The sequence below is a fragment of the Xenopus laevis genome, chromosome 7S (assembly GCF_017654675.1).
Source record: "Xenopus laevis strain J_2021 chromosome 7S, Xenopus_laevis_v10.1, whole genome shotgun sequence".
Classification (NCBI taxonomy): Eukaryota; Metazoa; Chordata; class Amphibia; order Anura; family Pipidae; genus Xenopus; species Xenopus laevis.
In genome coordinates this window covers 105,220,199-105,244,078 of record NC_054384.1, presented here as the reverse complement: position 1 = coordinate 105,244,078, position 23,880 = coordinate 105,220,199, and the positions used below count along the sequence as shown (strand labels likewise).

The 23,880-nt window shown below is 42.3% G+C and overlaps 1 protein-coding gene across 1 annotated transcript; it reads left to right on the top strand.

Annotated features, from left to right (window-relative positions):
• The first annotated feature begins 12,951 nt into the window (after positions 1-12,951).
• Positions 12,952-23,669, top strand: btg5.3.S (B-cell translocation gene 5, gene 3 S homeolog). Its single transcript, XM_041571681.1, has 5 exons — positions 12,952-12,989; positions 18,676-18,863; positions 18,950-19,087; positions 21,501-21,702; positions 23,083-23,669. The coding sequence occupies exons 2-5, from the start codon at positions 18,691-18,693 to the stop codon at positions 23,290-23,292; spliced, it is 723 nt and encodes a 240-aa protein (XP_041427615.1). The 5' UTR covers positions 12,952-12,989; positions 18,676-18,690; the 3' UTR covers positions 23,293-23,669.
• The last annotated feature ends 211 nt before the right edge of the window (positions 23,670-23,880 follow it).

The following is a 23,880-nucleotide window of genomic DNA, read 5'->3' as shown; positions in this document are numbered from 1 at the left end:
TCTGTCAAATTAACATGTTACTTAGGGGGTGTGGCCACAAAATGGGCGTGGTCAAAAAATTGCTCTGCGCAGCAAATCATTTTGTCCCTCTTTCTATTTCCAAAATGTTGGGAGGTGTGTTACAGAGATATGTGATATAAAATCCCCTGTATAGTGAAACACACAGCAGGCACAGCTGATTCCTCTATACACACACACTATACCGACACAACAAAGACTATACAAAGGCACAAGGAGATATCATCACAATCCCAGTCCATAAAGGCAGGCAGATATGTGCATAGAAATAGACACATGTATCCCACTATAGTTGTACATACACACAAAGCAGTGTATCTATCAAGCCCTGTAGACTTTGAGATGGGGATTGGGGGGCATCAATATTAGGGATGAACCGACTCCAGGATTTGGTTTGTGATTCAGCCTTTTTCAGCAGGATTTGGATTTGGCTGAATCCTTCTGCCCGGCCGAACTGTATCCGAATCCTAATTTACATATGCAAATTAGGGGCGGGTAAGGAAATCACGTGACTTTTTGTCACAAAACAAGTAAAAAATGTTTTCTCCTTCCAACCCCTAATTTGCATATGCAAATTAGGATTTAGATTCGGTTCGGTATTCGGCCGAATCATTCACAAAGGATTCGGGGGTTCGGCCGAATCCAAAATAGTGGATTCGGTGCATCCCTAATCAATATGCAGTAAATCCTTAAAGAATCCCTTATGGTTGCTCCCCATATCTTTCCCCTACTGCATGAGAAGCTACAGCAACTGTATACCCCCAGGTATACAATGAGCAGCCTCAGTGTCGTAACTCTGGCCTCCCCGTCCAGCCCATACTTTGAAGTGCGCCGGCGCGCACGCATTCAGGCGCGCGCGGCACCGTTTTTTTTTTTCGATTTCAGAGTGAAAGAGGGGTTTGGCCTGGCGGGGGCCCACCGGGTTTTTTCCCGGTGTCCCGCCGGGCCAGTCCGACACTGGGCCCAGGATCCCCATCCTCCCCACGTCCCGCCCCACAATCTGCCCTGCCCGCCCACTTTCTACCTGACTCCTTCTACTCAGAGGTACAGGTAAGAGGGGGGCTGAGGAGGAGGTTTTTTATATTCACTATAGAGGAAGCAGACCAGCCCCCCCTGTTCCCCAGGCCCCCCTTTTCCAATGTGGCCACTTTGGCCAGCCTTTCTGGTGCTGAGATGCGGCACCATATCTGAATTATAAACATACATATCTCAAATTCCTTATTGTTCCTTTTAGCTGCCTTCCATAATGTCATGGTGAGTGTTACATTCACATGTCTATAAGGGTAAAAGAAGCAATGGCAGTATTACTGAGGTAGTTATTTACTCATCTCCAAATTTATCTGGTTGGGCTTTTCTTTTTTCTTTTTTTTTCAGGTTTTTTTAAAAAGTAGAATTTTTCAAGATTTATTAAAACCCGAAGCAGCAAAAAAGCCAGAATCCGAAAATCCGCCATCTCAGATCTGCCGAGGTTGTGTATAAGTAAATGGCAGGTGTCCCTATCTTAATTGGGAGTTATTCTGGTGTGCGCTGGGTTTAGCCCAAAAATCCGATAATTTCATACAATACGTTTTTTTTGTACAATTATTTTGGGTTTTTCCCCAAACTGATTATTTCAAGCTTTTTAAATAATAAATAAGGTCAAATTGGGAATGGGAGTTTGATTATGTTTTTTTTTAAAATAATGAGATAAATTTGGGTTTTAGTAAATAACCCTCTGAGTGTTAAAGTCTGTTAGCAGCAGATGGCTATGTAATGTTTATACAGGTGTTGCCATTAACCCAAGGTTTTCCCTATACTTCAGAAGTAATCCATCGTTCCATCTTTTATAATTGATAGTTATTCCGGTGGCTGCTGGCTCACTGTTTATATAAGGCAGGTGCTTTGCGTTCCAGGAAGACGTTATGTGATGCCACCTGGTAGAATTTGTGATTGCCCCTGGGTGCCCTCCTTCTCAGTAACTGAGGCTTAGTTAACAGTAGATAAGATAATGTACAATGCAAGGCCAATGTCATAAAAAAAAACTTCATAGAAGTAGGGGAAAATTGCCCTAATTGGGACACTGTGCCTTTGCTGGAAGAAGCCCTACACTCTCATAACAGTATTTGTTTCGTAGTGTAAAGTTACACAAGAAGATGTAGAACTGTAGTGTAGATGTGGAACAGATCCAAGGCGGCAGTCAAACTGCAAAAATCCGTTTATTGGGGAGTGTACAACATGTTTCGGGACAAGCCCTTTATCAAGTCACTTGATAAAGGGCTTGTCCCGAAACATGTTGTACACTCCCCAATAAACGGATTTTTTGGCAGTTTGACTGCCGCCTTGGATCTGTTCCACATCTACACTACAGTTCTACATATTGATTTGGGTAATCGGACACAGGATACCCGTGGACAGGTCTGATCTAAGTATGTGGTGAGCTCCTTTCATACTAAATTGTGCTTACACAAGAAGATCAGATCATTTTGCACCAAAACACAAGTAACTGCTCATGGCTATATAGTTCATAGGCTCGTCCCAATCACTTTATGTCCAACCATGCACTTGAACCCTCATTTGGATACAAAGCAACACCCCCTAATGACCATGTTCATTTTACAAAATTTGGCAGGTTATGAAAGTTTGAAAATATTTCTCCTTATCTAAACTGTTTTTTGTGTCTCAAAATTGTTAAAAAGTATCTTATTTGCACCTGTTAGCTGTTCTGGGCTCTCTGCTAAAAAACCAATTAAGTGAGAAACTTTGTTTCTTTTTCTGGCTGTTCAGTGCAGAGAAAAGAGGGACTTTCCAGTACAAATGAGGGACTGCGGGTTGAGCTGTCAAAAGAGGGACTGTCCCTCTGAAAAAGGGACAGTTGGGAGGTATGTAACTATATATATATATATATATATATATATATATATATATATTTATATATATATATATATATATATATATATATATATATATATACGTATATATTATTCTCATGTGTATCAGCAACAGCACTCACGCTATATCTTCTCTATGGGGCAAATTCATCAAGGGTCGAATATCGAGGGTTAATTAACCCTCAATATTCGACTGGGAATGAAAATCCATCGACTTCGAAAATCGAAGTCGAAGGATTTTGCGCAAATACTGCGATCGAAGGACTAATCTTTCGATCGAACAATTAAATCCTTCGAATCGAACGATTCAAAGGATTTTAATCGAACGATCGAAGGATTATCCTTCGACCAAAAAAACGTAGCCAAGCCTATGGGGACCTTCCCCATAGGCTAACATTGGGTTCGGTAGCTTTTAGGTGGCGAACTAGGGGGTCGAAGTTTTTTCTTAAAGAGACAGTACTTCGACTATCGAATGGTCGAATAGTCGAACGTTTTTTAGTTCGAATCATTCGATTCCAAGTCGTATTCGAAGGCCGAAGTAGCCCATTCGATGGTCGAAGTAGCCAAAAAAACACTTCGAAATTCTAAGTTTTTTACTTCGAATCCTTCACTCGAAGTTAATGAATTGGCCCCTATGTGTGGTGCAAGTGCCAGTGATTTTCTGGTTATCCCTCAATATTTAGTGCAAAAGAAAGGACAGCACTCACATCTATATGCAAAATAGTTTTGTATTATAGTCTAAAAAGCGTATACATCACCATATATGTGCACATTTTACAGCAACGTTTCGAGCCAAGTTCGGCCCTTTCTCAAACCATGTGAACAATGGTTTGACATCAGGGTACTAGTCCAAACCATGATAAACAGCCTCAGAGTATTATTCATCCTCCACCAACAGGAGCATTATACATTCATTTTTGTGTTCTCATGGCAATCGCAAAGCCAAAACTTGTCCAAAAAGCTTACCAACAAAATTCATTACTCCAGAGAGCATTTCCTTTTCTCCAAAGTCATGGCAACTTTAAAGTTGATGATAGACTTATTTCTATCTGAAAATATCCTTGTCAGAGCAAGAATGGAGTTATATATGTAAAGCAAATATAGAAATATCAAAGGACACAAATTTGCAAGAATTTAGTTATCCAGATGATATTATACCCCGACTAAACTTCTTAATATGTATGGATTGCCTGATGTATGTTGGAGATGCGGGAAATGTAAAGGAACATATACCCACCTATGGCTGGACTGCGAAGTTATTAGACCATTCTGGAGATATGTTCTGAATAGTGATGGGCGAATTTGGCTCGTTTCGGCGAAAAATTTGCGAATTTCCCTCAAAATTCGCGAAATGGCAAAGAATTTGCGACCAGCTAGCGAAAATGTGCCGGCGTCTCAAATTTATCTGCCGGCGGCAAACCGCGGGAATTCACCACGAATTCGCTCCTGGTGATTAAATTCGCCCATCACTAGTTCTGAACATTCTAGAAAAAATGGGAATTTGTATATCATGTACAGACACAGCACAAATTTTACTCCTGTATGACCCTATAAATAAAAGAACTATTACAGATCCAGTAATTAAACTTATGATAGCTGTGGCAAGAAATATGATACCATGTAACTGGAAAACAAAAACACCAATTAATAAAGGAATGTGGATCAAGGAAATTGAAGAAATAAGAGGAATAGAAGAAATAATAGCAGACAAAGTAAATACCGTATAAACACTGTAAACTATGGGATCGATGGAGTGATTTTTTAAGGAAGGAAAGAATATAATAAAGGAAGAAAGAAAAGAAGTTTGAAAAAGAAAGAATATAAAGGGACAGCGTAATGAAAATAACTATGGAAAATTGTAGTGATGGGATATAAATTTTTTTTTTCTATTTTATTTATATGCTTAATTCTTTTGATATGTTGATTATGATTGCGGAATGACAAAACATTGTTTTGAGTGTTTGATGTTTTGTTTTGATTGTGGAATGACAAAACATTGTTTTGATTGCTTAATTTTGTCTCTTTTATAAATTGAATAAATAAATGAAATGTAAAAAAAAAAAAGACGATAGACTTATGTGTGGCTCCTAACTGCTTCTGACAAATAGGTCTTGTGTTGACATTACTTTCTGTTTGAACTCAACAGAAAGCAGGTGTTTCAGTTGAGGACATAAAGTTTTAGTGATCGGATACATTTGGCCTTACAATATGGTATTTTATGGATTCTCTGCCCAGGGCTCTTTCTCTTTAGTATCTGTCTGTCCTCCCCATGTTTGTGTGATCAACTAGCACCCATGATTCATGCTCAGAAATGTAACCCTCTAATTATGGGTGCTGGGAGACTCGTTTCGGCCATAGCCCTTAGAAATTGTAGCTACTTTACATTTTATGACACAACTGCAGTCAGGACTTATTTAGCCGAGCTATTTTTAGTTGCCTTTGCCTCGAGCAAAACAGCTTCTGTAAGTCATCGTTACATTTGTACAAAAGTAAAGTAAGAATGTCTCACCTATGGTCTTTAGCTCTTCATGAACTACAACACATTCCAACACCTTGACCAGTCGTCCAGGAGAGTTGTTCTTTAATAACAGTTATATATCTGCAGGTACAGCACTCATAGTAAGTGCTATTGTCAACTTGCCCAATTATACCTGTCATCGCTCTCTTCCAACTTCCAACTAAATTTAGGGGTCCTGCAATTTGCACCTTTAATTTACATTTATTTATTTTTTAAAATTGAGGCCCCAGAACAGGGGTCCCCATCCTTTTTCACCCATGAGCAACATTCAGATGTAAAAAGAGCTGGGGAGCAACACACGCATGCAAGATGTTCCTGGGGGTGCCAAATAAGGGTTGTGATTGGCTATTAGTAACCACTATGTTTACTGGCAGCCTACAGGAGGCTCTGTTGGGCAGTATGCATGGTTTTTATGCAACCAAAATTTGCCTCCAAGCCTCAAATTCAAAATTAAGCACCTGCTTTGAGGCCACTGGGAGCAACATCCAAGGGGTTAGGGAGCAACATGTTGCTCAGGAGCTACTGGTTGGGAATCACTGCCCCAGAATATATGCAGATCTCTTCAGGGGCCTTTCCTCTGACTTAAGGTGGCCATACATGGTGAGATTCGCTCGTTTGGCGATGTCGCCAAACGAGCGGATCTCCCTCCGATATGCCCACCTTGAGGTGGGCAATATCGGGCTGATCCGATCGTGGGCCCTAGGGCCCAACGATCGGATCCTAACGATGCCCAAACGGGCGGTCGGATCGCGGGACCGCATCAACGAATAGATGCGGCCGCGATCCGACGGATTTTCTGTCCCATCCGATCGAGATCTGGCCGACTTTCGGCCAGATCTCGATCGGTGAAGCCCGTCGCGGGGCCCCATACACGGGCCAATAAGCTGCCGACACGGTCTGTCGGCAGCTTTTATCGGCCCGTGTATGGCCACCTTAAGGAAAAAATTACCCTTGTCCGATCTGCAGCTCAGGGTCCCTTGAGAAGGAATGCAAATTAGGGATAATATTACCCTTATAAACATGACTCAGGGGATCATGCAAAACAGAGGTGGGAATGGTTTTAAGCTACGCCCTGATGGAAAGTACAGAAACTGCTTCCAACTCAGAACAGTCTGTGCTCTGCCTCTGTCTAATTCATTGTCTCCTGAGGATACAGGCAGTTTGAGGAGAGCAATGGTGTCTCTATATAGATATAGGCACAGGAAGTACAGAACCACAAAATGAGAACACGGCACACTTCTAAGAAAGTGAAAATATTCCTGACTTGTAGAATCCCCCAACCCTAATATGGGAATTTAGGAACTACAAAAGGAAAGTCCACATTTAGGGTTAGATTTACTAACAGGTGGGAAAAATTTACCTTTTTTGCAACTTATCTGTGAAATTCGAAAAACTAAACCAAAAAAATCTCTTCTGAACAAGACACTCCCAGACACTTTAAGAAATTTCACTCCGAGTACAAACATTTTTATTTATAGAATTAATAATAATTCTGCCATAAAATATAAATAGTTGATAGCTTCAAGCAGGTGAACACCTTGAGGCGAAAAAAATTATTAAATTGTATAAAAGTTGCAAAAAAAAATAACTTGGAGGAAAAATGTTTAAAAATTCGATTTTTCATAAATGGGAAAATAATTAAACCTGGGGGTTTACATGATTTCCAATAAACCTTGAAAAAAAAAGTAATTAAAAAAACTGCCCTGTGATATTCTAACACAATTTAATGATTTTTAAATTTTTTTGTGGCTTTTACAATTTTGTACTTTTGAATTCTTGATCTTGGAATCAATAGGAAAATGTAACCGATTTTGCTAAAGGAGAAGGAAAGGCTTGCAGCACTTGAGGGTTCCAAATGTTAGGCACCCCCAAGTGATTGTATTCACTTACCTGAAACCCCACACCGGTTATATCACTGAGCACCACGGAACGATCCTCTTCCGGGTTCTTCTTTCTTCAAATTTCCCGGGGCATACACATGCGCAATAGAACAAAATAGACGACTTTTTAGTTAAACTTTGGCTTTTCGTTCTACTGCACATGCGCGCAAAGAAAGAAGTAGACAGAAGAGGATCGCTCCGTGGTGCTCACAGGTATAACCTCGGACCGGTGCAGATTTCTGCTGATAGGAGCACCGGCCCGGGTTTCAGGTAAATCAATACAATCACTTGGGGGTGCCTAACATTTGGCACCCCCAAGTACACCAAGCCTTTTCTTCTACTTAAAATGGAACAATATGGCAAATAATGTGTTTTGTAGTTTGCACTAAATAATGAAATAAAATGTATTTAGAAACTAAGCGACAAAGAAAGAAAACCTTCCCCACCTTCAATTAAAAATGCAATAAACAACAAAATATTACTTTCCTTCCAGATTTGGCAAATCATGGCCCATGTACAGTCATTGAAGTCTGGGGTGATTAGCACTGATCTAGTTGTAGGGTAATGTCATGTGTATCATTATTTCTAATGCTGAATTTCCCTAGTCCCACTTATATCAACCGGTCACAGGAATTTCTCTGCTGACTGAGGATCCATGACTTTAGCTTTAGGCTGGTGGCACACGGTACTATTCGGGGGAGATTAGTTGCCCAGCGACAAATCTCTTCTTCTTCGGGCGACTAATCTCCCCGCACTACCTTCCCGCCGGCAAGAATGTGAATCACATACGATTCACATTGGCATGTGTATCACTTTATTTTCCGAAGTAGCCTCACGCAGGGACAGAACTAGGTGTAGGCAGAAGAGGCACGTGCCTAGGGCACAAAGGCAGAGGGGAGCCAGGCACTTACCTCTTCTGACACCTTCCCCTAGTTCCGAAGCACTCGCTTCCATTCATCGGCTCATGCACACTTGCATTTCCTCGGCTCTTCTTCACATGCGCACTCACGCCTCCTCTGCGCGGAAAACCGAAGTGCTACGTATGCCACCCCGCAGGCGATTCACATTCTTGTCGGGCAGAGGGCATTGCTGGGAGATAAAAGAAGAGATTTGTTGCTGGGTGACTAATATCCCCCAAATCTTACTGTGTGCCACCAGCCTTAGGCTAAACTACCCTGACTAATGAGTCTCGTTATAACTGAGCTTGCAGTATCTACTGTATCTTGCTAACGAGACAGAAGATTTCAGAGCAACAGTAAATATTGAAAGAGTAAATTAGTGGCAGTGGTAGACGTGTAAATGGGTCTGCAGATAACACAACTGCTTCCTTGTTTCTCAGCAGAAGAGGAGGGATTCCCCCTATACATGTATCACTTTCAGTTTGGGGTACATCAAGAAAGGTCAGTATGTATATATTGCTGGGGAAATGGGGACTGGAAAGCACCAAGTTTCCACTGATACCCAGGGCCATCTGCTTTTTAATTCCTGCTAACGTGAAAGCCCAAATAGGAAGAACAATACAAATGTAAGCTTACTGTCTGTCTGTCTATGGTTGCTCATATGGTATCCCACCATATGCTCAGTCACCCTCTTTATCAGCCCCTATCCCCCCCATCACCCCATGTGTAGGCATGTAATATTGGAGCCCAAGAGCTTGCTGATATTGATCCTCATTGTTGAATTTACTGTTGAGTCCTATTTTCCTGTTAAATAAATCGATGTACTGTTTAGGAACCACTAACACCCGTATGAGTGATTTTGCTCTGGGTTGTATATTTCATCTTCCAGGCTCAGAGAATCCCTGCATGTGAAGCTCAGAAGTGGAACCCATGATCTGCTCAGAGTGAGTCAAGAAGAGTTGCAAAGTGCACCAAGGACTTCAGTATCCACATTCTGAATTATATTATAATGATGAACCAAAAAGTGGGAGCTTAAAAAGTTCATAGACCTGTCCTTCTGGGTAAAACTTACCTGAAGTGCAGTCGCTACAAGTGGTGCATTTATTGTATGAGAATTAGCCAAGATCTGAGTCTGTTGGACTTATGATTGGTTGTCTAACTTTCCCATCGCTGTCTATGCACAACTTGCAGTGGATTTGCATGAAGGCAGAAAAAGACCGATTTATCCTGCACCCCTGTGTGTACGGACCCAAAGAGCAAGGAGTCCGAATACAACTAATATGACTGTGCACACACCTCATGTCCGACGCAAGCACCCGTGGGCCTGTCCCGTAAGGAAGCACAAAAATAATTAGAAATAAATAATTTGAAGATCCTGAAGCAGTTGAGGCAGATTCTCCTGGCACTGGTCCATCTGATGATGACAGAGAGGTGCAGTTTTGTGTTTGATTCTTCATTGCCTGGAGCTGTTTTGTTAAAGAAAGTTCCACTTATTGTACTGACAGTTTTTATTTAGAATTCAAAGAGCCCGGTGCCCACCTGCATTTCTCTCAACTTGCTCTTTGTTTTATGATATTATTCTCTCTTTTTCCCCTTCTTCTTTCTTCTCTTCTATCAGTTTGTCATACTCTACTTTTTTCTCCTCTCAGCTGATTCTCCCTCCCTATCTCCTTTGGCTGCAGCTATTTTCCCATTTATAACCAAGGATCAAGCATTGGACAGGGGTAGAATGGCTGAAGGCCACGACACCTGGGTCCCCATTCAATGCTGCTGTTTGCTAATCACTAATGACATGACAAATCCATGGTCCCCTTGTTGTGTCTGTACAACCTGTACTTTGCCCCTTACAAAGGCCGAGTAAATGTATTGGTACTAGGGGTAGGTTGCAGGGAGTGTATATAGAAATTATCATGCAACTGTGCACCCAGGCCAAGACCCAGGCCAAACAGCGCAGATAAAAATACATTTATTAAAAATAATAACTGAAAAAGCCAAATGAGTCCGTAATCACTCTGGGCCCCTAGGCTATAGCTTAGGCCAGGGTTTCTATTCATTAATCAGCCCCTGGGTTGGGGCATAACTGAGCAGGCCAGTGGGTAGAAACACGTGGAATTACACATTTATCAGCACATTGATGGTAAGTTTGTAATAGTAGCTCTGGCCTTTGCTTGTGATTGACTGGCTACTTCCACTGGAAACCATACAAGAGAGTGGTTATATTGGGCAAATATCCAGAAACAGAAAGTGCATATGTTCTGGTGTGAGTCCAACTCTTCCACTGTGAAACTTCCACCTCCACACCACAGTAAAAAGGCCACAAAAGATGAATGCCGTGAGTTGCACAGGCTTCCCTCCCATTGCCGGTAAATTTGTAATACCGGCCCTGGCAGGTGTTTTACAGGCCGGGTGGCAACCGTAGGGCCATGTCAGTGTTGGACCCATAAAGTCCAATGAAAAAGTTGCTTGATTCCTGCAAGTTGCCGATTCATCAGCTTCGACTCTTCTGGAGTATTCAGCTCTCTCTGTGGCTTCAGCTGTCTTCGGGCTCCTGCAAGTACGATGCGACTGGGGCCCCTTTAAAGGTATAATTCACCAGGCCCAGCATGATTGTCCCCCCTATGCCCCCCTGATGATGGATCTGGTTGCAGGGCAATTTTAACACCAATTAATCATGGTCTGGGCTTTAGGTTTATGGAATACATGGGTCTTTGGAGTGTTTTGCCCAACACATCATCTCCTCGCTCAAAGTCCAGGATGGAAAACCCCAACAGATCTATTATTTATGTGAATACAAACTTAATGAAAACAATTCTCATTGACTATGGAAGAGGCCATTTTTGGCACAAGGAGCTGGGAAATGACATGGACCCAAACTGCACATGTGCCATAAGCCATAGGCAACAGAAAGTGTTTAGGAGTCTATTCCCTGTTATAAGAATAACTATTTGGGTTGAAGCACAAGCTGAAGGAATCAGAGCCCAAAGCACAAGGACAAAGCTCAAGGCCTTGCAGACCTCCTGCATGTACATGAGGTGGGGGTCACAGCGTGGGAACTTGGTACCTGATAAGTCCATGTACAGCGCTGTTCCCAGGACTCCGCAATAATAAACTGAAAACATCTGGAGGCATTTATTTATTCTATTAGATAAGGCCTGTGTCACCCAGGGGAATAAGTAACTTCTGCCTGTAGTTAGTGACAGTTAGATTCCATTCTTCCCTAAGAGGCAAGTGCAAATATTGCATCAATATTCCAGAGATCTGTTATCCAGAAAGCTCCAAATGACGGGAAGGCTGTCGTCTACAGAAGCTATTTCAAGCAAATAATTAAAAAAAAAATTATAATTATTTTCTTGTTTGGTGTAATAATAATAAAACAATAGCTTGAACTAAGTGGCATGAATCTATAATGCTGGCAAAACAATCCTGCTGGGTTTATTTCATGTCAGCAGAATTAAGGTATGGTGATCCAAATCATGGTAAAATACCTAATCCGGCAGATCCCTTCCCATATCTGTACAGCACAATGAACCATCTTTGCACAAGTAGCAGCTATTTATCTTGCCGTGTGACCTTAAAGGGGTTGTTCACTTGTAAATTAAGTCTTAGTAGGATGTAGAGACAATTTTGCAATTGTTTTTTATTTTTTATTATGTGTGGTTTTTGATTTATTAAGCTTTTTATTCAGCATCTCTCCAGTTTGCAGTTTCAGCAATCCAGAGTCCAAATTCCCCTAGCAACCATGCATTGATTTGGATAAGAGACTGGAATATGAATGGGAGAGGCCCGAATAGAAAGAGGAGGAATAAAAAGTAGCAATAACAATAGATTTGTAGCCCTACAGAGCGCTTGCTTTTAGATGGGGTCAGTGACCCTTTTTGGAAACTGGAAAGAGTCGGAAGAAGAAGCAGAGTTGAGGGACACTGGGTAAAAACCTGGCGAGCCTTGCCGACCCAGACCTACACCATTCTGGTAGCCCACACCCCTATCTGCGACTGGGGAAGGGGGCCCAGTAGGGTTGCCACCTGGCCAGTAAAAATGATGGTTGATCCCAATGTTATTAATAGGGAACAACAATAAATTTATAAGAAGACGGTTAATTTTTTTCCAGAATAGGTGTCAACCCTAGGGCCTGGGGTGGGGGCTGATTAGGGTTTCCACCTTTCTCAAGTTTTTACCTGGGAACGGGAACAAAAGGGGCGTGTGTGATGTGAAAAGGAGGCGGAGCCGCGTAACGCGTCGGGGCCGGAAAAAAAAAGGTAAATTCTAAGTGAATCGGGGGCAGGCCAAGGGCTTTTTTTTTAAAGTGTATTTCAAATTTACCGGCAACTACATTGTATAAATTTGTAATACCCGCCTGGTGGCAACCGTAGGGCCGTGTCAGTGTTGGACCCTCTAGTAATTGTAAAGACTATTAAGAGAAAAAAAAAAAGTCCAATGTAAAAGTTGCTCAGAATGAGCCATTGTATAACATACTAAATGTGATATTAAATGTGAACCACTAGACAGGGATCAGCAACAAACACAGTATCAGACTGATCAGCCCCTGGGTTAACGTTCTGTACACGTGCGGGGAGCGGACTGTGCTAAGCGAGTACCCAGAGTCCAATATTCCCATAATAATAATAACAATAATAATAATAATAAGAGCGAGTCAGGCTGCTGCTCCCCGGCCATGTGCTTTCCAGGATGTCCTTACATGGGCCGTGACGTCATGTGGGGATTCCCTCCCCTCTCGCTTGAGTCAGTAGATGTTGGGAAGTTCAGTAGTAGCGCCGTCACTCGCAGCGCAGTCAGACACCGGCACTCGGTAAGTACCCGACACACTGGTCTCCGCTCTTCCCTCTCACCATTTATTCTGTGACTTACAATTATTTGTCTCTAGGGAATTTACCGCTTTGCTTGTCTGTCCCCCCCAGTTCAAGCTACACATGGGCTCCCCTAAACCTGTACTGCGCCGGGGGGGGGGATTAATCCAAACCGGGTGGGAGGGGGTGTGTGTGAATCCAACCCTGAGGACCAGGGCCAATCTATGTCTCTATGACCATCTCTACCCCCCACGTGTAGTGGTACTGCCTCTCCTTTGCCTCAGGTCCTGGCTATATCAGTATCAGCCCCACGTGCTGTCAGTGGCCACAAGACTGGGGGTGAGTGAATGGTACAGTCCGGGCTTGTTGGGTGAAACACTGTATTATTGCTCCTGAGCACGTGGGTCCCCCCAACTGTCACTTAACCCATTCTCTGCCACTTTTCCAAAATCCACCCCCCCCCAATTCTCAATGCCCTCGCTCTCATATTTATTGATTGCACCTTTTGTGCAGATCTCTTTTATGGAACCCCTGAGTGTGGATATTGGATGCCCCATACCATTGCCCAGTCTCATGTTTGCTTGTTAGATTAAAGGACAAGTCACTGTACCCCGTAGATCAGCACAGCTGGAGCTTTATTATTCACTGCCTCATACAGTCACACTCCGTTATCATAAATGGTCACGGAACTCTTCTGTGACTTATAATATCCTTATATTTTACAAGAGGGGGTACTTTATTCGCTATATAATTAGCGATTGGCGATTTTATTCGCCAGGTGCAAATTCACTGCGAATTTCCACTTTTCAACGCCAGCGTTGGAATTGTCGCCGGCATCCATTTTGACGCCTGCGGATTGACTCCGGCGTCAAAATTCACATTTTGCAGGAAATTCGCGATTTTCGAGGCGAAGCCAAAACTGAACAAATTCACCGCAAATTTCAACGCCAGCGTTGGAATTGTTGCCGGCATCAATTATGACGCCCGCGGATTGACGCTGGCGTCAAAATTCGGCATTTTGCAGGAAATTCACGATTTTCGAGGCGAAGCCAAACGGGACAAATTCACTGCGAATTTCCACATTTCAACGCCAGCGTTGGAATTGTCGCCGGCGTCAAAATTTGCATTTTGCAGGAAATTCTAGATTTTCGAGGCGAAGCCAAATGGGACAGATTCGCCCATCGCTATATGTAATCATTTTATAGTGAATAAAGTACCCCCTCTTGTATAATATAAGGATATTATGTTACAGAGGAGTTCCATGAGGATCTCTGAGGTGACTTCTTATATCCTCATATTTTCCAACAAGGCGTACTTTATTTATTATAATACACAAGTTTTACATTTGACATCACTACTCACCGTTTATAACTGATGAGATCACTAGTCACCGTTTATAACTGATGAGATCACTAGTCACCTTTTATAAGGATATAATTTACAGGATAATCATGGCTCTTGTGTATTATAATCTAATAATGATGGAATGCAAATAAATTCTATTTGCATTCCATCATTATATATCGGGCAGTGACTCGCTATGCCTGAAAAACTCTCTAGAATCTGATATTTTGAGCTCCTTTAAATTTCCAATTGCTCTGCTTTAAAGGGGTTGTTCACCTGATAATAAACTTTTAGTATGATGTAGAGAGGGAGATTCTGAGACTATTTGCAATTGGTTTTAATTTTTATTATTTGAGTTATTTATCTTTTTATCCAGCAGCTCTCCAGTTAGCATTTTCAGCAATCCGGTTGCTAGGGTCCTTATTACCCTAGCAACCATGCATTGATTTGAATAAGAGACTGGAATATGAATAGGAGAGGCCTGATTAGAAGGATGAGTAATAAAAGTAGCAATACAATAAATATGTAGCCTTACAGAGCATTTTTTTTAGATGGGGTCCAAGATAGTGACCCCCATTTGAAAGCTAGAAAGAGTCAGAACAAAAAGGCAAATAATTAAAAAAACAATAAAAAATGAAGACCAATGAAAAGTTGCTTAGAATGAGCCATTCTATAACATACTAAAAGTTAATTTAAAGGTGAACCACCCCTTTAAAGTTGGCTTTTTTTTTTTTGGGAGATCATAGGGGTTATGACGAGCCTGAGAAACAATGGCGGCTTAGGCAAGGCTGAAACTGCCTGCGGAATCAGTGACCCATTTTGAAAATGAAGCAAGGAGACATAATTGTTAATTGTGCGTAATATTTTTTTTTTATATTTTAGATAAAATAATTAATAAATAATAGCAATGAATTCATCCTTAATAGAATTCGTATTAGATAAAATAATAAGCAGATACATAGAAATCAAGGCAAACTGCCCATGTTAGTACTTTGGCAACAGTTGCAGGGGCAGATTCCTGTATCTTCTCCACCCGGAGTAACTTCACTCCTGAGTCAGAATCAGTAGAAAGACTTCACATCACTATCTGGACTGATAAAAGCTGTTCTATTCCTTTGCCTGGGGCAACATGGGGTCAATAATGTGGGTCTAACAATGGACACTCACAAATACACAGTTCACTGCACAGACCTCCTTTTGTCAGGAGGCCCAGTCCTAACGGAAGGTTAAGGCCGGGTTATCCATCCTGAGACCCCTGGGTCACATTTGGCCCTTCGCTGACATGTTGGGACAGAGAACTGGTGACTGAACTGGTTTAGTGTAAAGAAACTAGCTGAACTGTAGCTGAGCAACTCCCAGCCGCTTCAGGAACTTTGGAGCAGCAGAACTAGCTCATCCCTGTAGCTGTACATTCCCTCCATCCAGCACCCTGCATTAGAGGCACTTTTCTTGTGTTCAGATATTTTCTTTTGATTGAACTGTTTAACCTTCTGTAACAAACAAGGAGGCACAGCCTGCATTAGAGGCACTTTACTTTATTGGTGTTCAGATATTTTCTTTTGATTGAATTGTTTAAACTTCTGTAACAAACAAGGGGGGACAGCCTGCAACAGAGGCACTTCATTATTGTGTTCAGATATTTTTCTTTTTTTTTGAACTGTTTAACCATCTGTAACAAACAAGGGGAAACAGCCTGCAATATAGGCACATTTCTTCATTGTTTTCAGATATTTTCTTTTTATTGAATTGTTTAACCTTCTGTAACAAACAAGAAGTCACAACCTGCATTAGAGGCACTTTTCTTTATTGTGTTCAGATATTTTCTTTTGATTGAACTGTTTAACCTTCTGTAACAAACAAGGAGTCACAACCTGCAATAGAGGCACTTTTCTTTATTGTGTTCAGATATTTTCTTTTGATTGAACTGTTTAACCTTCTGTAACAAACAAGGGGGCACGGTATTCATCTGACTGAGCAGTGTACATAAGTCCTGGGAAGGTATATTGTTTCTATTTATAAAAACACTTTAGGGGCAATGATACACGTGGCAAATCTGTTACCCAGTCCATGGCCATTAATAGTCAGTGGCCTGACAGCAAACAGCTCAGCGTTATCACTCCTGATCAGTTTGAATGACAGTCTCCTTCTGTTAGGGGTGAGCGTGTGCATTTGTCTGCTGGGGTAGGAAAGGCAGGAGAATGTGTGTGAAATGCGCTGCAATTATTCTATTTACCCGCCGTTAAACAGAGACATTCTGCTCAGCACACACTCCTTCTGAACATGTCCCTGACTATATGAGCACAGACACCCCCGACCTTCTTCGCTCTTACACACGATGAAACTGAAAGTAACAGTGGAATGTAAACTAACTGTTGCCCATACTCTCCCTGCCTGTCAGATCACAGGTTGGTGGTGTCTCTGGGCTGTGCTTGCAAAACAAAAGTCTTACTGAGTCGTTGCATCAGTTCCTGGGCACACGCTGCTCCTTTTGTGCCCTCAGTCATGGGACTGGTTGAGGTTTTGTGTAATAGGTGTTGTAATATTTTCAGGGGAACAATACTACTCTATGTTACAGTACTCAGAGTGTGGGGTTTTTACTGAGCGTATAAACTTTAGCAAGGTCAGTTTTTATCTTGCAGCATTTTCAGTTGGTAATGGCCAACTGTTAACCCATGTGAGGTGGAAGTCATAGAACCCGTAGACCTAACAGTTGCTGTTCTGAGACATCTACAGTATATAAATCTGTTGAATTGTCCCCAGGCAACACAATGGTCACATATTTCCATATCACCTGACGTTATTGTGCCATGTTTCTCCTCCTTCATTGCCTTTTCCAGAAAGCAACATCATAAAATGGTCAATGACCTCCTCTTATCTCACCTCCCTTCCTCATTCCCAGAACCTTCTTTTATGGTTTCACCTGCATCTGCTGCTGAACCCTCCCTTCCTTGTGAATCACTGCCTCCAGAAGTGACACACCATCACCAGGGTCTTTCATAGGGCCACACTGCCTTCTTCATTCCGGAAACCATCTTTTATGGTTTTCACCTGCATCTACTGCTAACCTGTGCCTCATTGTGACTCACCTACTGCAAACAACTGCCTGGGTTGTAGGGCCTCCAACCTAGAGGGGGCTCTTCGTCACTCTTAGGGCCTCCAGTCCAGTTTAGAGAGGGCTTCTCTGTTACTTTTAGGACCTCCATCCTAGAGGAGGCTTTTTGGTCTTAGGGTTTCCAGCTTAGAGATGGCTTCTTGGTCACTTTTAGGACTTCCATCCTAGAGGAGGCTTCTTGGCCTTAGGGTCTGTAGCTTAGAGAGGGCTTCTTGGTACTTTTAGGACCTCCACTCTAGAGGAGGCTTCTTGGTCTTAGGGCCTCCAGCTTAGAGAGGGATCTTGGTCACTTTTGGGACCTCCAGCCTAGATTGTCTTTGGCTCTCTAGCTTAGAGGGGGCTTCGGTGGCTATAAAAACCAATGTTTCATTGATTCATAGCCAGTCAGTTGTCCAAACAATAGCCAGATGGCCACAAGTTCATCAACCTCCTCTGTTTACATTATTTTAATGCCCTCGTGCAGGAACCCCATGCCTTCCTCTATTGCTCAGAGGTATAGTTGCTTTCTTCTGCTGTCAAACTACCCAGTGCCCACCCAATCTGGGAGCTGAAGTTCTGTAGTTCCAATATGTTCCCTAGTGTCTCTTTACATGGTCATTTAACCCTGTGTATATATATATCTAACAAATAAAATGGAAGCAGAGCTGACCGGCACTCGAACGGATCCACAGGACCAGAGATGTTCAGTTAAAAAATAGTTTTATTGGTAGAAAAGTTAACCCTGTGTATATATATATATATCTAACCCCATTCCCTTCATCCATCTGACCTTACTCAGAAGCCGTCAGGAACTTCTAGTTCTAAGTAAGCCTTTGGAACTTTTCTTCTGAGCCCTCCCAGAATGTTTTCCCAGCATGAGAATGAAAGTGATGTTAAAACAAACTTGCGCCAGAAATCTCACTAAACCGCGGCTTACAGTAAGCGCAGAATTCCCACACAGAGGAAAAGTTTCTGGGAAAGATCAGTTAATACATCATAGGAAAGTACACAAAGGTCCGGCTCTGGGCTGACTGAAAATGGACTTTCCCTCTGCTTTAATATATGTACTTGTAAATGTAAATTCATCTCCAAGTAATATTTGTATTTTCCTTTCTGTTCTCTGATTCAGAAATGATATAACAGAAGTCGGTTCTCCTGTGGCTCTGGCATTTGCTATTATTGTGTTAGTAAAGGAGAACATACTGTTGCTGTGTCTGTAGGATCCAGGCTGACCTGTGCTTTGTTCCCTCTAGGATTTGCACCCAAATATGCACGAGGAGGTAAAATTGGGGGCATCTTACATTGTAAGACTGCTGAACCGACACCAGAAGCTGGACAGTGAGCAAGTGGAAAGGTTTACTGAGACGCTCACCACTTTGCTTTGTGAGAAGTTCCAAGGACACTGGTACCCAGAGACCCCTCATAAGGGTCAGGCTTACAGGTTTGTCCTTTATTTGTCGGAAGCTGGGTAGTTCTTACCTGGGTTGTGTGCCTTGATTTTAATATACATTTCTTGCCCTTGCTCAGGTGCATCCGGATAGAACAGAGCCACCCTGTGGATGATACGGTATTACAGGCCTGTGTTCAGAGTGGGCTACGATGCTCTCAGCTTGCTCTGCCCAGAGACATGTCCCTCTGGATCGACCCCAAAGAGGTCAGCTGCCGGTAAGTCTGATTTTTAGATTTACAAATGAAAGAATGTCCTTGAACCTCAAGCCACTTCATATACATGGAGTTAACATAGGGCAACAGATGAGAAGGCACAGTGTGCTGTTGGCATGATCAGAGTAGGCTACCTGGGCCAACCCTACAGCAGTGCAGGACCTACACCCTGTAGAAGGACAAAGACGCCTGATGCACAAGGGTAGAGGCTCGGCCACCTCACGACAGGGTACAACTCAACAAAATCCGATGGCAATGCATTTGCATTCCGCTTTGAAATAAAAATTTGGAAGAATTCCTTTAGTCCTGTGTGCCATCGGATTTTGTTGAGTTCCAACCCTACAGCAGTCAGACCTGGAACATCCTCATATGACTGGTGATGTGCGGCCATGGCAGGCTATTTATTGCTCACGCTATTGCAGACAGTTATTTGAAAATGAGAAAAAGATAGAAAAAGCCCCCGCACTCTCGAATAAATTAAATTAATTATCTAAATGACGTTGTGAACCAATCAATTAATAGATATAAAGTGCTTGTGCTGATAAAGAGAACTTGCTTGGTTAATTCAAACCTTCTAATAAGTTTAATTAAATATTAAGCAATTGACAAACAACAAGTTCAGCAAAGCATGGAGTTGCTTTTTCTGTATATTAAAAATAGCTAGTGCCGACTTGTTGTTTTATATACTGAGTCTATAGACAATAGATTCAAAATTTCAATAAGTTATAAAGTGCAAGTGCTAAAATAATTACAGTCACCGACTGCGTGTGGTTCGAAATAAATAATTTATGCAAGTGCTCGTGCGTTATATAATCAAAAGGTAATTCATTAACGAAATTAGTTAAGAAAAAGGAACCAGGGACCGTCATTCAAGGAAAATTAAGTAGGAAAAGGAAAATAGCGTAGAGGTGTATTTTTTGCTATTGCATACAGTGTCATCATCTCTCGGTACTTGATAAATAAACCATGATAACTATTGCAATAATAAACTTGGCACAGGCAGCAGAATTAGGCTACTGTTTAATTTAGTTAATGACCTAATTTAGTGAGGAAAAAGAGAACATTGTGGGAGATGTGTCCTGATGGGGAGCTCCCGTTTCTATAGAAAAGAGTGCTGTGCAGTGACATATAAAAGGTTTTCCTTGGCCAAGTACACGTTCAGTAGTTAGATTCTTCTGGTAAAGTGCTGTACCAAAAGGACTAGGGCTGCTTAGGCACCGGGGATACTTGCCCTGACCATCCTACCCTGTTACTAGTGATGTGCGGGTCAGAAAAAACTCTCTCCCAATCCTAACCACAATGGTTGGCAAAGTTCAACCCAAACCTATCTAACCAGTGATCAACCTTGAGGGTCACTGCAGGTTTTGGGTCAACCTGCACATCATTATACATAACCAGTGATGAGCGAATTTATTCGCCAGCCATGGATTCACGGCACAATTCCGAATTTGAAAGTGCAGCGAAAATTCACCATGGAAAAATTTGCCTAGAAAAAACACCCATTGACTTTAATGCATTAGGACATAAAAGTCGCCATAAAAAATGCCCATTGACTTTAATGCATTAGGAAAAAAAAGTCGCCATAAGAAAAAACGGCCATTGACTTTAATGCATTTGGGAAATAAAGTCGCCATAGGAAAAAACTCCCATTGACTTTAATGCATTAGGACAAAAAAGTTGCCATAAGAAAAAAAGTCGCCATAAGAAAAAACGCCCATTGACTATAATGCATTAGGACAAAAAAGGCGCCATAAGAAAAAACGCCCCATTGACTTTAATGCATTTGGGAAATAAAGTCGCCATAAGAAAAACGCCCATTGACTTTAATGCTTTAGGACAAAAAGTCGCCATAAGAAAAAAAGTCGCCATAAGAAAAAACATCCATTGACTTAAATACATTTGGACAAAAAAGTCGCCATAAAAAAAAACGGCCATTGACTTTAAGGGTAAGGGAACACAGGGAGATTAGCTGCCCTGGGGGCAATTTGCCCCTTCTTCGGGCCGACAACCTTCCCGCTGGCTATAATGAAAAATCGACATCGGTATGGCACTCACGGCGCTTTGTTTTCCGCAGTTGCCCAAAGTTTCCTCGTGAGGCAACTTCGGAAAACGAAGGGCCGCGAGGGCCATACAGCTGGCGATTTTTAATAATAGCCGGCGGGAAGGTAGGGGAAGGCAGTTCAGGGAGATTGTCGCCCCGAAGAAGAGGCGATTTGCCGCTGGGTCAACTAATCTCCCTGTGTGCCCTTACCCTAATGCATTTAGACAAAAAAAAAGTCGCCATTAGAAAAAAGCCCATTGACTTTAATGCATTTAGACGAAAAACACGCCATAAGAAAAAAAACACCCTTTGACCCAAGAGCTTCAGATTCCCTTTCCATAGGAATCATTTTCTGATCTCTCTTTCACATACCAGGCTGGGGGAGAGCTGCAGCCCATTTATTGTGAAAGCCCCACAAGACCAGAAGATCCCTAAATCCCTGTCCCCGGATAAACTGGACCTGGAGACATCGGACTATCATTCAGACACAACAGGGACTCCATCGGAGAGCTCCAGCGAGGATGAGGAGCAAGGAGGCAACAAGAAGAGTGTGTCCCAAGAAGTCGCCAAAAAGATGGTAAGTACAGTTTCCTTATGGAGGGGAAAATACTGACTGCCAGTTTTGGGTATTTTGGATAATTTGGAGTTTCCAGAGTGCTGCGTCATTGGGATAAAACTGCTATTGGCCGTGCCATTGTTTCAGCCTCTAATTGGCTCGTTGCACTGCATCCAGCTCTCTGCGTGAATATGAATGTGCCCTTTAATAAGATACAGTCCCAGTCTTGCACAATACCAGCTCTCCTGTGCCTTACTGGGAAATGAGGGAGTGCAGCAACAGTATTTTAAATTTCCTATATATGAAATATGAACACAAAAGCAGATAGGCGTGGCCGTGCAGTGTGAATCACCGTATGATTGGCTGACTCACTGGATTGTGTCACTGTGCACGGGGGGGTTAAATCCTGGAACCTTCGTAATTTCCTCTGGCTGGCCTTCTAAGAATAACGTTAGTGCTGGTATAATGAGTGACGTAGGGAGAGGGCGGCTGTGTGGATGAGAATGCTTGTAAACAGTCATCAAACGAAGGCTCTTAAAGGGATACTGTCACAGGAAAACATTCTTTTTTTTCAAAACGCCTCAGTTAATAGTGCTGCTCCAGCAGACTTCTGCACTGAAATCCGTTTTTGAAAAGAGCAAACATTTTTTTTTATATTTAATTTTCAAATCTGAAATGGGGATAGACATATTGTCAATTTCCCAGGTGCCCCCAGTCATGTGACTTGTGCTCTGATACACTTCAGTCACTCTTTACTGCAAGTTGGAGTGATATCATCCCCCTCTCTTTCCCCCCAGCAGCCTAACAACAGAACAATGGGAAGGTAACCAGATAACAGCTCACAAACACAAGATAACAGCTGCCTGGTAGATATAAGAACAGCACACAATAGTAAAATCCAGGTCCCACTGAGACACATTCAGTTACATTGAGTAGGAGAAACAACAGCCTGCCAGAAAGCAGTTCCATCTAGTGCTGGCTCTTTCTGAAATCACATGACCAGGCAAAATGACCTGAGATGCACCTACACACCAATATTACAACTAAATAAAATACACTTGTTGGTTCAGAAATTACATTTTATATTGCAGAGTGAATTATTTGCAGTGTAAACAGTGTCATTTAGAAATAAAAACGACATCATAAAAATCCTGACAGAATCCCTTTACTGTTCCTATCACACACTAGGGCCGATATTATCTGTATATTTTTGGAGAGTGGGAGGAAACCTTTTCAAGCACAGGGAGACCATACACATTCCCTGCCTGGGATTGAATTTAGAGCATTTGCTCTGCAATTGGGCAGTTCTACTTACAGCTCCACCATGCTGCCCCTCCTATATTAATTAACATATATTTTCAGTTTGTCTAATTATACGTTTTCTCCTTTTTTTAATTGCAGGGCACGCAGTTCTATTACAGCCCTTCTCCAGCAACCCCCGTTTACTACCGGTACCCCAGGAATACTCTGAGCCTCATACCTGCCTTTCAGCCCGTCACCTTGTATTATTTCATCCCCAAACCCCCAAAGGTTTTTCCTAGCAGCAAGTCCAAAGGAAATCCCCAGAATTGGAAATCCTACAGGACTTCTCCCCTGCAAAGCACAGCCTGAAATCTAAGAAAGCTGCAGTTTCACACAGAGACCTCTAGGTGGTGCTGTATTTAGCTGGAAGTCCATCCATGACTTTTTGCCCTTGGAATTCTCAGGGAGAAACTGTTACATATGAGCCAGACTTTTATTTCTTGGGTGCAAAAGGATCAGGGGCTAAACCATTGCTACTAGTACTGGCATATCTTTATGGGTCTGGCTCCCATCATTCTCTATCACATTCGTTTACAGTTTTATCCGGACCGTTAATGGGATGCCAACTATCAAAAATAAATAATGAAGACCGATTGAAAAGTTTCTTAGTATTGGCCATTCTATAACATACTAAAAGTTAACTTGAAGGTGAACCACCCCTTTAAGGGCAGAGACACACGCTCAGATTCGGGGAGATTAGTCACCTAGCGACAAATCTCCTTTTCTTCGGGGTGACTAATCTCCCCAAACTGCGTCCCGCTGGCTAGAATCTAAAACGCCGGCATGATGGCACTCGGGGCACTTCGTTTTCAGAAGACTTCGGAAAATGTAGAATGTAAATCGCCGGCGGGAGGCAGTTTGGGGAGATTAGTCGCCCTGAAGAAGAGATTTGCCGCT